This window comes from Lutra lutra, chromosome 10 (assembly GCF_902655055.1).
Source record: "Lutra lutra chromosome 10, mLutLut1.2, whole genome shotgun sequence".
NCBI classification, from domain to species: domain Eukaryota; kingdom Metazoa; phylum Chordata; class Mammalia; order Carnivora; family Mustelidae; genus Lutra; species Lutra lutra.
In genome coordinates, this window is record NC_062287.1 from 98678879 (window position 1) to 98691044 (window position 12166).

The window sequence follows — 12166 nt, forward strand, 5'->3', positions numbered from 1 at the left end:
GATGAGCTTCTGGAGGCTCCAAGGAGCTGTAGGTCTAAGACTGTGAGTGCATTACAGGCAGGCACCTGCTATGGGAAAGGAAGGTCTGAACTCAGGGTCCTAGGAAGAGGCTGCCTCTGAGCTGAGTGTGGGGGAGTCACTTCACTTTTTGGAATCTTAATGGGAGGGTGAGAACCCCTCCTTCTGGAGCGTATTGTGGGCTTTGATGAGCACATCAGAGTCTGGGCAAGCACTTTATCCATTGTTGTAGCAATGTAAAATTGCAACTTTTAGTAACCACTCCTATCTAGCTGACAGTCAGCCATCCCGTGCAGCTCGGCATCCCGGGATGGCTCCGTTTCACTAGGCCTTCTCGGACGCTTACCTCTTTCTTGGCTTTTAGATCCAGACAAGTGAGAGTCACCCTCTGCGACAGTTCCATTTCACCTCCTGGCCGGACCACGGCGTTCCCGACACCACGGACCTGCTCATTAACTTTCGGTACCTTGTTCGTGACTACATGAAACAGAGTCCTCCTGAGTCACCCATTCTGGTCCACTGCAGGTATGCAGATGTGCTCCGTGTGTGACAGATTTCAAGTGCCATCACACTTTAGAAAAGCAAGGCCCAAGAAGGAACGCAGTAGGCATTTGCAAATTCAAGAACGGTTTGTATAAGGGACCAGGAATGGAACAGGGGTTGGCAAACTATATAACCTGTGGACCAGATCTGGTACATTGCCTCTGTTTTTTTCTTTTTAAACTACAGTGTACTCTTATTTCTTATTTATAACATTTTCTTATAAAATAGTTCAGTTTTACAAAATAGTTCAATCAGCAGTCTAATAAAGTATAAAATGAGGTCATGTGTTTTTTTTTTATTAGTAAGATCTTACAGTCATGAAGTCTCTACTTATCAGTCTCCTTCCTACACAGTTAAACATGGTCCTAACATGGATCTGAATCATTCCTTTGCATGCTTTTGTATTTTATTTGATATGTATCTGTGGGTTTTATATAGCTTTTTACTTTTACCAGATTTTATGATACAGACATCACTCTGCAACCTCCTTTCTTCTTTTAGCATTTTGGTTTGTTACTTAACAAAGTTGGAGCACATAGTTCTAGTTCATTTTATTGATTTATTAATGAATTCTTTTGGGCATACAAAACCTATGTGTAAATTAATGTATACGGGTCCATCACCACAATGTCTTTGGCTACCTATTTTTGTAAATAAAGTTTTATTGGAACAGGACCATGCTCACTTATGTATTATCTATAGTTACTTTCATGCTAAAATGGCAGAAAGAGGCCATTTTGCCTGCAAAGCCAAGGATATTTATTATCTGGTCCTTTACAGAAAAAGTTTACCCTTCCACCCCCTTCCTTCTTTAGAACAATAGGACCCTAGCTTTTAAGCTAAAGAAATTAATTTAGGGCAGAAGAAGAGAGGGGTTTTGTGGCCCCATAAGTTGATGAAACTTGCCATCCTAGGTTATGGTGGTGACTTGAACGACACTAAGATTTAAGGTCTAGCAAGATGTTTTATTTGTGGCATTTGACTCAAAATGAACCTTATGGCTGGGGTCCCAGTCCCAAGCTAATGCAGTCCCACTTGTCAGGATTTCAGTAGAGCAGATGTTTAACCATCCTTGGTGTTGATAGTGGGGGAGAGCAAGATATATGTACGAAGGGGGACATTTGAGAGTTTTATGTTCAAGTAACCCATGGTGATGTGCTCATTTCTTTTTCTCTTCAGTGCTGGCGTTGGAAGGACAGGCACATTCATTGCCATCGACCGTCTTATCTACCAGATAGAGAATGAGAACACAGTGGATGTGTATGGGATTGTGTATGACCTTCGAATGCATAGGCCCTTAATGGTGCAAACAGAGGTGAGGCCAAGCTCTGTGTTTGGCAGGCTGCCTTTCCAATCTGTTTTTAGAAGGTTGCATCATATCACATTCTTGAGTTAAGACATTTCACCCTTCTACATCTTTCTGGCTCTGGGCTGTGAGGCATTCTTTAAGATCCTTAACTGATGTGTGATTGAATGATTTGATATAGTGAGATAGTGGTAACTGATATCAGCAATGGAACTATACAAACCAAGATAATGTTAGGATTCCCTACCTTGCAGCTACTCACTCATCACATAATCTGAACTTCGGCTTCTGGGTTGTAAACTCATAAAACTGGTATTATCACACTTTGTTTCTAAGAAGGTCTGACCATCCTTAAAATGAGCTCCTGAACGGACTCATCAGATGTTAACGATGTGAATGAAATGGATGTGGCTGCATTCATACCACTGTGTATCCTCACCCAGCAAGGAAATATTACACAACGGCAATTATCATAGCTATAGGGGGGTGGCTGGCCAATTGAGAAGATGAATGCTTAATATCTACAATGTCAGTTGGGTAAGACCATTGGATTTGGCTTTCCCTGAGATGTTCCTGATAAACATTGTTTTCGAGTCACATTCTCAACAACCATAATGAGAAATCGCCTTCCTTGATGCTGTAGGAGTGGAACACGTCTTGACTGGGATGAGAGCAGAATATTAATTTTGTATCAGGCTGTCGCCCTGTACCGATTTAGAACTCCATGAATATGTGCTGTGTTTTTGAGTCTAGCAGGGAATATTCTGGAGGCCTGGGTACATTGTGTGCTTTGGGGTGAGTGGCACGGTTGTGGTACAAAGAGTGGAATTCACCTCTGTGTTGTCCAGAAGAGAGATTTTCTTTTTTCTGCTATACTAACGTAGAGTAGGACTCAGTCTTTTTTTTTTTTTTTAAAGATTTTATTTATTTATTTGACAGAGAGAGATCACAAGCAGACGGAGAGGCAGGCAGAGAGAGAGAGAGAGGGAAGCAGGCTTCCTGCTGAGCAGAGAGCCCGATGCGGGACTCGATCCCAGGACCCTGAGATCATGACCTGAGCCGAAGGCAGCGGCTTAACCCACTGAGCCACCCAGGCGCCCCAGGACTCAGTCTTTTATTCCCTTTTGAGACACCCAGAAATCTTACACCTACTTACAAAGTCTTTTGTTTGTTTTCTTTTATAGTTTGAAAGTAATGTAAATGTGTTTATTTTAAAAAAATTTTATTTTTAAAAATTTTTGAGAGAGAGAGCACGCTTGCATGAGCAGGTGTGGTGGGAGTGGGGGGAAGAGGTAGAGAGAGAATTTTTTTTTTTTTTTTTGCAGTGTGAGGAATGTTTACTTGTTTTGTTTTTTACTTTTTTTAAGAATTATTTTTATTAACATATAATGTATTAGTTGCCCCAGGGGTACAAGTTTGTGAATCATCAGGCTTACACACTTCACAGCACTCACCATAGAACATACCCTCCCCAATGTTCATAACCCAGCCACCCTCTCCACACCTTCCTACACCCCCAGCAACCCTCAGTTTGTTTTTTGAGACTAAGAGTCTCTTATGGTTTGTTTCCTTCTCGATCTCATCTTGTTTCATTTTTTCCTTCCCTACCAACCAACCCCCCCCACCCTGCTTCTCAAATTTCTCATATCAGGGAGATCATATGATAATTGTCTTTCTCTGATTGACTTGTTTCGCTCAGCATAATACCATCTAGTTCCATCCTAATTGTTGCAAATGGCAAGATTTCATTTCTTTTGATGGTTGCATAGTATTCCATTGTATGTATATGTGTGTGTGTGTGTGTGTGTGTGTGTGTGTATATATATATATCTCACATCTTCTTTATCCATTCATCTGTTGATGGATATCTAAGTTCTTTCCATAGTTTGGCTATTGTGGACATTGCTGCTATAAACATTTGGGTGCACGTGCCCCTTCGGATCACTACATTTGTATCTTTAGGGTAAATACCCAGTAGTGCGATTGCTGGGTCACAGGGTAGCTCTATTTTCAACTTTTTGAGGAACCTCCATGCTGTTTTCCAGAGTGACTGCACCAGCTTGCTTTCTCACCAACAGTGTAGGAGGGTTCCCCTTTTTTTGCATCGGTAGAGAGAGAATCTTAACCAGGCTCTGTGCCCCCAGTGTGGAGCCCCATGTGGGGCTGATATCATGACCTGAGCCGAAATCAAGAGTCAGATGCTTGACAGACTGAGCCCTCCAGGCACCCTGTAAACTTGTTCATCATAAAACATCTAACAGAACAGGATTATGTTTCTCTATTACTTTTTCTTCCCCAATCCCGCTCCCTAGAGATAGCCAATGCTTACAGTTTGTATATATCATTACAGGTTTCTTTATGTACATCTGTAGAAAAACATGTACACACACACACACATACACAGTATTTTTTTTTTCTTCTGGCTATTGCTTTTTATAAACTAAGTACAGTTGACATACAATGTTACTTTAGTACATTTAGTACATTAGGGGTACAACATAGTGATTCAATGAGTCTATATGCAATGTTATTCCCACCGCAAGTGTAGCTACCATCTGTTACCATACAATGCTATTACAATATCACTGATTAGATTCTCTATGCTGTACCTTTTAGCCTCTTGGCTTATTCATCCTGTAACTGGAAGCCTGTACCTCCCACTGCCCTTCCCCCATTTTGCCCATCCCCTGTCTCCCTCCCTTCTGGCAATCAGCAGTTCTCTGTATTTGTGGATTGGTTTCTGTTTTTTATTTGTTTGTTTCGATTTTTAGATTCTATGTTTAAGTGAAATCTAAGGATATTTGTCTTTCTCTGTCCATCTTACTTCACTTAACATAATACCCTGTTGATCTGTCCATGTTGTCACAAATGGCAAAATTTCACTCTTTTTTATGGCTGAGTAATATTTCATTGTTGATTTATACCACATCTTCTTTATCCATTCATCTATCAGTGGATGCTTAGGTTGCTTCCATATCTAGGCTACTGTGAATAATATTACAATAAACATGGGGTTGCATCTATCTTTTTCAGTTAGTGTTTTTGTCTTCTTTGGGTGAATACCGAGTAGTGGAATTATTGGGTTATAATGGTATATCTATTTTTAATTTTTTTTGAGGAAACTCCATACTGTTTTTTTCACAGAGACTGTGCCAATTTACATTTCCACCAATAGTGCAAGAGTGTTCCCTTTTCTTTGTATCCTTTTTGTTTTTTGTCCTTTTTTCCTGCCATTCTGACAGGTGAGAGGTGATATCTTATTGTGGTTTGGATTTGCATTTCCCTGATGATGAGTGATATTGAGCATCTTTTCATGTGTCTGTTGGCCATCTTTATATCTTCTTTGGAAAAATGTCTATTCAGGTCCTCTGCCCAATTTCTTTTTTTTTTTTTTTTCATTTTTATAGCCATTCTTTATTATTCCATAATTTTTTTTAAAAGATTTTATTTATTTATTTGACAGAGAGAAATCACAAGTAGGCAGAGAGGCAGGCAGAGAGAGAGGAGGAAGCAGGCTCCCCGCTGAGCAGAAAGCCCGATGTGGGGCTCGAACCCAGGACCTGGGATCATGACCTGAGCCGAAGGCAGCGGCTTAACCCACTGAGCCACCCAGGCGCCCCTATTATTCCATAATTTAAGACAACAACAGATAGGTTTAGCATCAAATTTGCCATTGTGCAATAAAGATTTCCAGTTGCCTGTATTTTAACTAGCAGCAAAGGTAAGGGATTCCAATCAAAGACAGCCCATTGTTTGGGGCTCAAAAAAGAGTTATAGGAAAATAGGTCCTTTTTGATCATCCGTAAGGGGAAATGCCATATGCTTAGGATAAAATGGAGGGCAGGACAGCATCAAATGTACTGTGCAATGAAGACATACAAATGGCTCTGCCCAATTTCTAATCAGATTTTTTTTGATGTTGAATTGTATAGGTTCTTTACATATTTTAGATATTAACACAGAGTATTTTTAAAAAATTGAATCCTATTTTATATATAATACTACACTGTAATTTTTTTTTCTCTTATAGCATCATGGATCTTTCTGTCAGCATATACCTCTTCTTCCTCTTTCTTTTTAATGGCTACCTGCAGATTCTGACAAGCTTGCCTGAGGTTGTCCCCACTGAACTCTACCCTGCTTACCCCCCTTTAACACATTCCCTCTGTTGAGAATCACAATATACTCCTTATACAGTACATGCTCGCTAACCAAGTAATTCTTGCTGGACTTTTTCTTGTTTGAATGTATATGTGCATTATTTTTTCCACATTCCTTTTTGCTCTTCCCCAAGATTCTGGGACTCCTCCTTAGGGAGGGGAGGTGTGGGGAGTCTGTCCCTCTGGTTAAGAATGATTGATGATGAGAATCTTGCTATCTGTGGTTTCAGATTTTACCAGAATGTGGCAGCTTCTTGATAAACGTGAACTTGAAGTGTTCACTGGGTGTGTGGCGGGGTGGTTGGTGGGTTTGGGGGAGTGGTGGTAATCTGAAAATAGCCTTGGGTGGTAATACTCTCTGGGACCTCTCCGCTCATTGGCTTTCTCTTTTTACTCTTCTACAGGACCAGTATGTTTTCCTCAACCAGTGTGTTCTGGATATTATCAGATCCCAGAAGGACTCAAAAGTAGATCTCATCTACCAGAACACAACCGCAATGACAATCTATGAAAACCTTGCTCCTGTGACTGCGTTTGGAAAGACAAATGGTTATATTGCCTAATCCCAAAGTCAGACCTTTCTGGAGTTACCCGGACCGTCACACCCACAGCAAAGGAAAATGCCCCGATGTGGACATGTTTTTATATGTCTGATATCTTAATTCTTTGTTCTGTTTCGTTAGAACTAATTTGAGGGTGTGAGGCTGCACAGGACAGATGAGAAGTTGGGGCTGACAGGGGCTGTGGATGGGTGGTGAGTTAATCTACTACATTCCTGATCACCAATGGGATGAGTTCACTTTTTTTTTGTTTGTTTTTTCTTAAGAATTATGGAACACCAGGAAAAGTGAGCTATGACTTTTTTTTTCTTTTTCAAAACAGATTCTTTTTAAAAAAGACTATTTTATATGATTCACATGCTAAAGCCAGGATTGTGTTGGGTTGAATATATTTTAAGTATCAGAGGTCTATTTTTACCTACTGTATCTTGGAATCTAGCTGATGGAAAATACATAATTGTGGATGATTATCATGTAGGGAGGGGTACATGGTGCCTCTCCTGCCTGGGTTTTCTATTTGAACATGTGCCTTTTCTGAATTATGCTTCCACAGGCAAAACTCAGTAGATATCTCTATTTTTGTATTGAATCTCATAATTGGAATATACGGAATATTTAAACAGTAGTTTAGTATCTGAGGTTCAGCCTTCTCAGTAACATTCCTGTTCTCATTTGACTAGAGGAGGCCTCCCCCTCCCCTTCACCTCCCCCCTGTTTTGTGCTCTATTCTTTCTTCCCTTTTCCCTCCCACTTTTCCCCAAAGACACTTCTGTTGGCCACATTTTCAGCCCATTGGTTGAGTGAGAGGGGAAACCAGGTATCACCTTGAGAATTTGTGGGGTGGGGTCGGGGGAGGGAAGCAAAGGAACCCTACAGTGACATGATCTCCTTTTCTTGTCCCTGTTTTATCCTTTTTCTTGTTTCTGTAAATGGTAAGAAGGATTATTTAAAGGTGCAATATGTGATTTAGTGATTCATGATGCTCTAGGTTTTTAGTAATGTTTTACTCAGGTTGGCATTTTATGTGTGTCTGTGTGTCTGTGTATATGTGTGTGTGTGTGTGTTTTTAAAAGCGTGGCAATCTGTGAACACTTCAGTGTGAAAACAGTGTCTGACTAATCCCTCCTCCCTCAAAGTCCACTGGCTTTAGTCTATCTGCAGTGACACACATCCATATCTACTGTATATATATATACTAAACTCTTAAAACAGTCATTCCTTTGAATTGAGGTGTACAAAGTTTGAATTTGTATCAAAGATGTAATTATTTTTAAAACCTCTTTTCACTATACTGCTGCTGTAATTACTTTGATTTTTTTAAAATGTAGATTAATTTTTTTTTTTTTGGCTTCAGGTGTTGTATCCACCAAGAATTTCAGAATTTACGTGGATTTATTTTATTGGTACATAATCTGTAAACTTCTCAAGGCATTAACATGAAAGGATTTGTTTCTTTTTATTTTATATTGTGGCTCAGGTTATATTTGGAAGAAGTTTTGAGTTTCTCCTCCTATAGGCAATGAAGAATTTAAGGTCTTATGAAGGAATTGCCAGGTTCCTGGAATCCTGTGGCTGTTTTCCACAGTAATAAATCCTGCTGTAAACTTAGGACAATTGTGTCCGAGTGAAAACAGGGGCGGGGTCTTCTCCGAGTGCCCTGGTCCCCGTTGACCTGGGGGAGCCCGTCTCCTGCCCCTGCCGTGTTCCTCGCTCTACTGGCACCTTGAGAGCTGACTGGACATGTTAGTGGGTCATGAAGGGTGAACCACAACTGAACGCCCTTGATTCAGTTCCGAGGTTTAGCGCTTGTACGTCTTTTGTCCCCCTTTTCCCTTTGAGGTACTGAAAGGATTAAAAGGAGAGGTGGTGAAGGTGTCGCGTTTGGGGAGAACTTCCTTCCCACAGAGAAATTGCACTTTTTGCCGAATCCTTTGCTCTCTTTCGTGGCAAGCAGTTCATTTAGCATCAGGCCCTTAAAAGATTGGGTGGTACGGGCCTGGATGGCCCTCTGGACTCTGCTTCAGGGGGGCCTTCAGCTCTTGAGGTCTGCATCAGGGAAGCCACGCCATCCCAGACTGCTGAGTGATGTCGGGTTTGGGCAGATGGCTTCCAAACCTTTACACTGGTCTGCCCCTCAGTGTACCCAGGTCTTGGAGAGTTCCTTGACCCCATCGAGAGGCTCCTGCCTGGGCAGAAATTCTTTTGGCCATACCCCTCTCCACTTCAGTTGTCAGGAAGCCACTGGGATGGGTAAGTTTAGGTGTCAAGTCCCTTTAAAAGTCTAAAAATCCTTTTAAAAGGTTAAAGCAACAGTAATTGTAAACCTATTGTATAAAAAACACAAAAACACCCAGAAATCCTCCTCCCTTCTGCCCGATACGGGCTTGGGAAATGGGCAGCTGCCCCAGCAAGCCACTCTCAGATCCTGGGAAGAAGGCTTGTGGTCTAGAGGTCTGGATTCCACGTGGCAGGTCACATGAAGGTCACGATGCTTCTTTGCATCCTGAAGAGGACTGGGTTTGGGGCCAGTGGGGGTCGTGAGGGTATTTATAGCACAGTGTTTGAAAAGGGAAGATAATTGTGTAAATATAAAGGACACGTGGGCTGGAGGTTGGCCATAGAAAACAGAAGGTGCTTTTGAGCTCCTGTGCCAAAGCCTCCCAGGAATAGCGAACTAAAATCTGAGGAATCCAGTGGAATTGCAGAGATGGTGTGATCATCCCTGCTTCAGTATTTGCCAGTTGCACAAAGAAAAATAGCCAGGATGTGGTTAGTTATCAGTGAAAGATTGGTGGTCAGTTGGTTGGGGGCATTTGGGTCATTGGTACCTTCTCCCAAGAGCAAGGACATTTGCCCCCAAAGGTAAACCTAGTGACACAGGGACCAGTGGAAAATGACATTTGGGGGTCTGTTCCCTGTGGGCACGTGGCGACCTCTGGCTGGACTTTGGCACATTTAACTGCACTGGATTCAGGCTTCATGGAGTCAGAGGCTCCTGGGGGATGGGGGCCAGTTATGCAGCCGGTCCGTGTTTGCTTTTCACCTGAGATGATGTAAAAGCCTGGTTTTCTTTTGCAGCGCTGGGGTATGCTTATTGAGCTAAATGAGTCTTGGTGACTGATGTTGATTTGCCTCAAAAGTCCAAGTTCTGAGTTTTCAGACTGTGTAGCCGTCAAGTGTTCGACATACTGTAGCTTTTCTCTCTTGGGGGCACATAGGAACAGGATGTGTTGATATGGACTCTAAAACTGTAATTTTCTTGTAACTATTTTGGAATGATGCATATTTCTAATGTTTGTTATACTTGTACAGAGTATTGCTGTTGGTTGCTTTTTTTTTTTTTAAGGAAAAAAATGGCCTGAAAATTTTTTTTAAAAAGACTCACAAATACCAAATATAAAAAAATGTCAACACGTTGTGCCTTTGTTTCTCCCCCTCCCCCACTTTTTTACTTTGTGCACACACCAGTTCATTGACGAAGCCGTGTCCTAGCCAGCCTGCCACTTGAGGCATCCTTAACGATAACATGGGGTCCTTTTGGGTTTTCTACCTAGTGTTTGTTTCCGGGCTGCCACAACAAAGTGCCCCAGACCAGGGGGCTAAAACAACAGAGACTCACTGTCACACTAGTCTGGGGGCCTGAAGTCCAAGATCCAAGTGTTGCCAGCTGGTTTCTTCTGAGGCCTCTCTCCTTGGCTTGCAGGTGGCTACCATCTCCCTTTGTCCTCACACCATCTTTCCTCTGTGTGGGTCTGTGTCCTCACCTCTTTTTATCAGGACACCAGCCATAAAGAGTTAAGGCCCCCCAATGACTTAATGTTTACTATACTCATCTCTCCCTTTTTTTTTTTTTAAAGATTTTATTTATTTATTTGACAGAGAGAGATCACAAGTAGGCAGAGAGGCAGGCAGAGAGAGAGAGAGAAGCAGACTCCCTGCTGAGCAGAGAGCCCGATGCGGGGCTCGATCCCAGGACCCTGAGATCATGACCTGAGCCGAAGGCAGCGGCTTAACCCACTGAGCCACCCAGGCGCCCCTCCTTTTTTTTTTTTTTAAATAAAAAATCTCATTATTTAAAAAATTTTTAATTAAATTTTATTTTACAGTACATCATTAGTTTTTGATGTAGTGTTCCATGATTCATTGTTTGCTTAGAACACCCAGTGCTCCATGCAATCCGTGCCCTCCTTAGTGCCCATCACCGGGCTCACTTACTTCCCCCCCCTCCCCTCTGAAACCCTCAGTTTGTTTCTCAGAGTCCATCGTCTCTCATGGTTCGTCTCCCTCTCCGATTTCCCCACCTTCATTAAAGACCCTATCTCCAAATACATTCTGAGGTACTGGGCTTAGAAGTTTAACATATGAACTCCGGAGAGACATAACTCAGCCCAAAACACACATCCAGGGAGACTATGTGAAGAGGAGACTTGGAGGAAGTGAGTGTGCCTCTAAGATGTGGCTGAATGTATGCTCAGAGGGTCGGACGCGGGGGTGGACAGATGGACAGACACCCAACTTCTGCCACTTGGTGGCAGCACGCATGCCATAGGCAAGTCCCCAGGAGTTTTTGAGGATGTTTTGGTGATGATCTGGGGAGTCCCAGAATTGCTGGGATACTGTAGCAATGCGGGCAGTTTTTATTTCCCGGGTCTACTATGCACCAACCACTACACCTCAGCGGCCGAGGGTTCCACCATGAACAAAAGGGGCAAAAACCTTTGCCCTCATGAAGCTTACATTTTGTGAGGGGAAACAGAACCAATAAGGTAAGTAAATAAAATCTTTAGTGTGTTAGGTGGTCAAAATAGGAAAAAGCATTTCATGCTCTGATGCACCAACTCGTAGCTTTCACACGATCATAAGCAGGTACACACCTGTGCCAAGGAGAAAGCTTTCTGCCCAGCGGTGGCCACGCATTGGCCACCTGCTGCTGGCGCGCTGCTCATGCTCTGGCCACGCGCTGGCCACAGGCTCATCACGCGCTGGTGCTTGTGGGGAGGCTAGAGCGCGCTCAGAACACCTCGGTGCTCGCTGGGCAGGCGGGCCACGGGAGAAGCAGGAACAAAGGCAGCAGAGGTGGTCCGTGAGCAGGAGGCGGGGCCCGTGTGGCGCAAACACAGAAGGAACCCAGGAGATGCCCAGGAGGTTGACAGGCACCGGTAAGAGGGGTTCCAGGAGAAGGTAGGCTGGAGGTTTCTGAGCCGAGTCTCCAGTGGAATTTTGGCAGGAGGAGGTGGGGGTCGTTGGGGGCGTGAAAGCACCGGCGTTACCTGGAGAACGTGTGTCCGTGTGTCCGGGAGGCCGGGAGGTCGGGTGAGCGCACCTGGCAGTGGTGAGGGAGCCTGGAGGGCAAGAGCTCTGGGACTCTGGTTGTCACTGCCGAGACATGGGCCAGGCGTGTGTGCATGTGTGTGCATGTGTGTGTGCAGACGTAGACATTATACGTAAGTAACCACATGCATGGGACGGTGACTGGCTCAGTCTGTTAAGTGTCTGCCTTCTGCTTGGGTCATGATCCCGGGGTCCTGGGATAGAGTCCCACATCCGGCTCCCTGCTCTGCGGAGCCTCTGTCTGCCCT

General features: G+C 43.3%; 1 protein-coding gene across 1 annotated transcript in view; it reads left to right on the forward strand.

Annotated features, from left to right (window-relative positions):
* The window catches only part of PTPRJ (protein tyrosine phosphatase receptor type J), a 162667-nt gene extending 152665 nt beyond the window's left edge, over positions 1 to 10002 (forward strand). The window contains exons 22-24 of the mRNA XM_047690924.1: positions 383 to 543; positions 1741 to 1876; positions 6432 to 10002. Of these exons, the coding sequence (XP_047546880.1) occupies positions 383 to 543; positions 1741 to 1876; positions 6432 to 6590 (456 nt within the window). The 3' untranslated portion in view covers positions 6591 to 10002. The remainder of the gene's footprint in view (positions 1 to 382; positions 544 to 1740; positions 1877 to 6431) is intronic.
* Positions 10003 to 12166: the final 2164 nt, after the last annotated feature.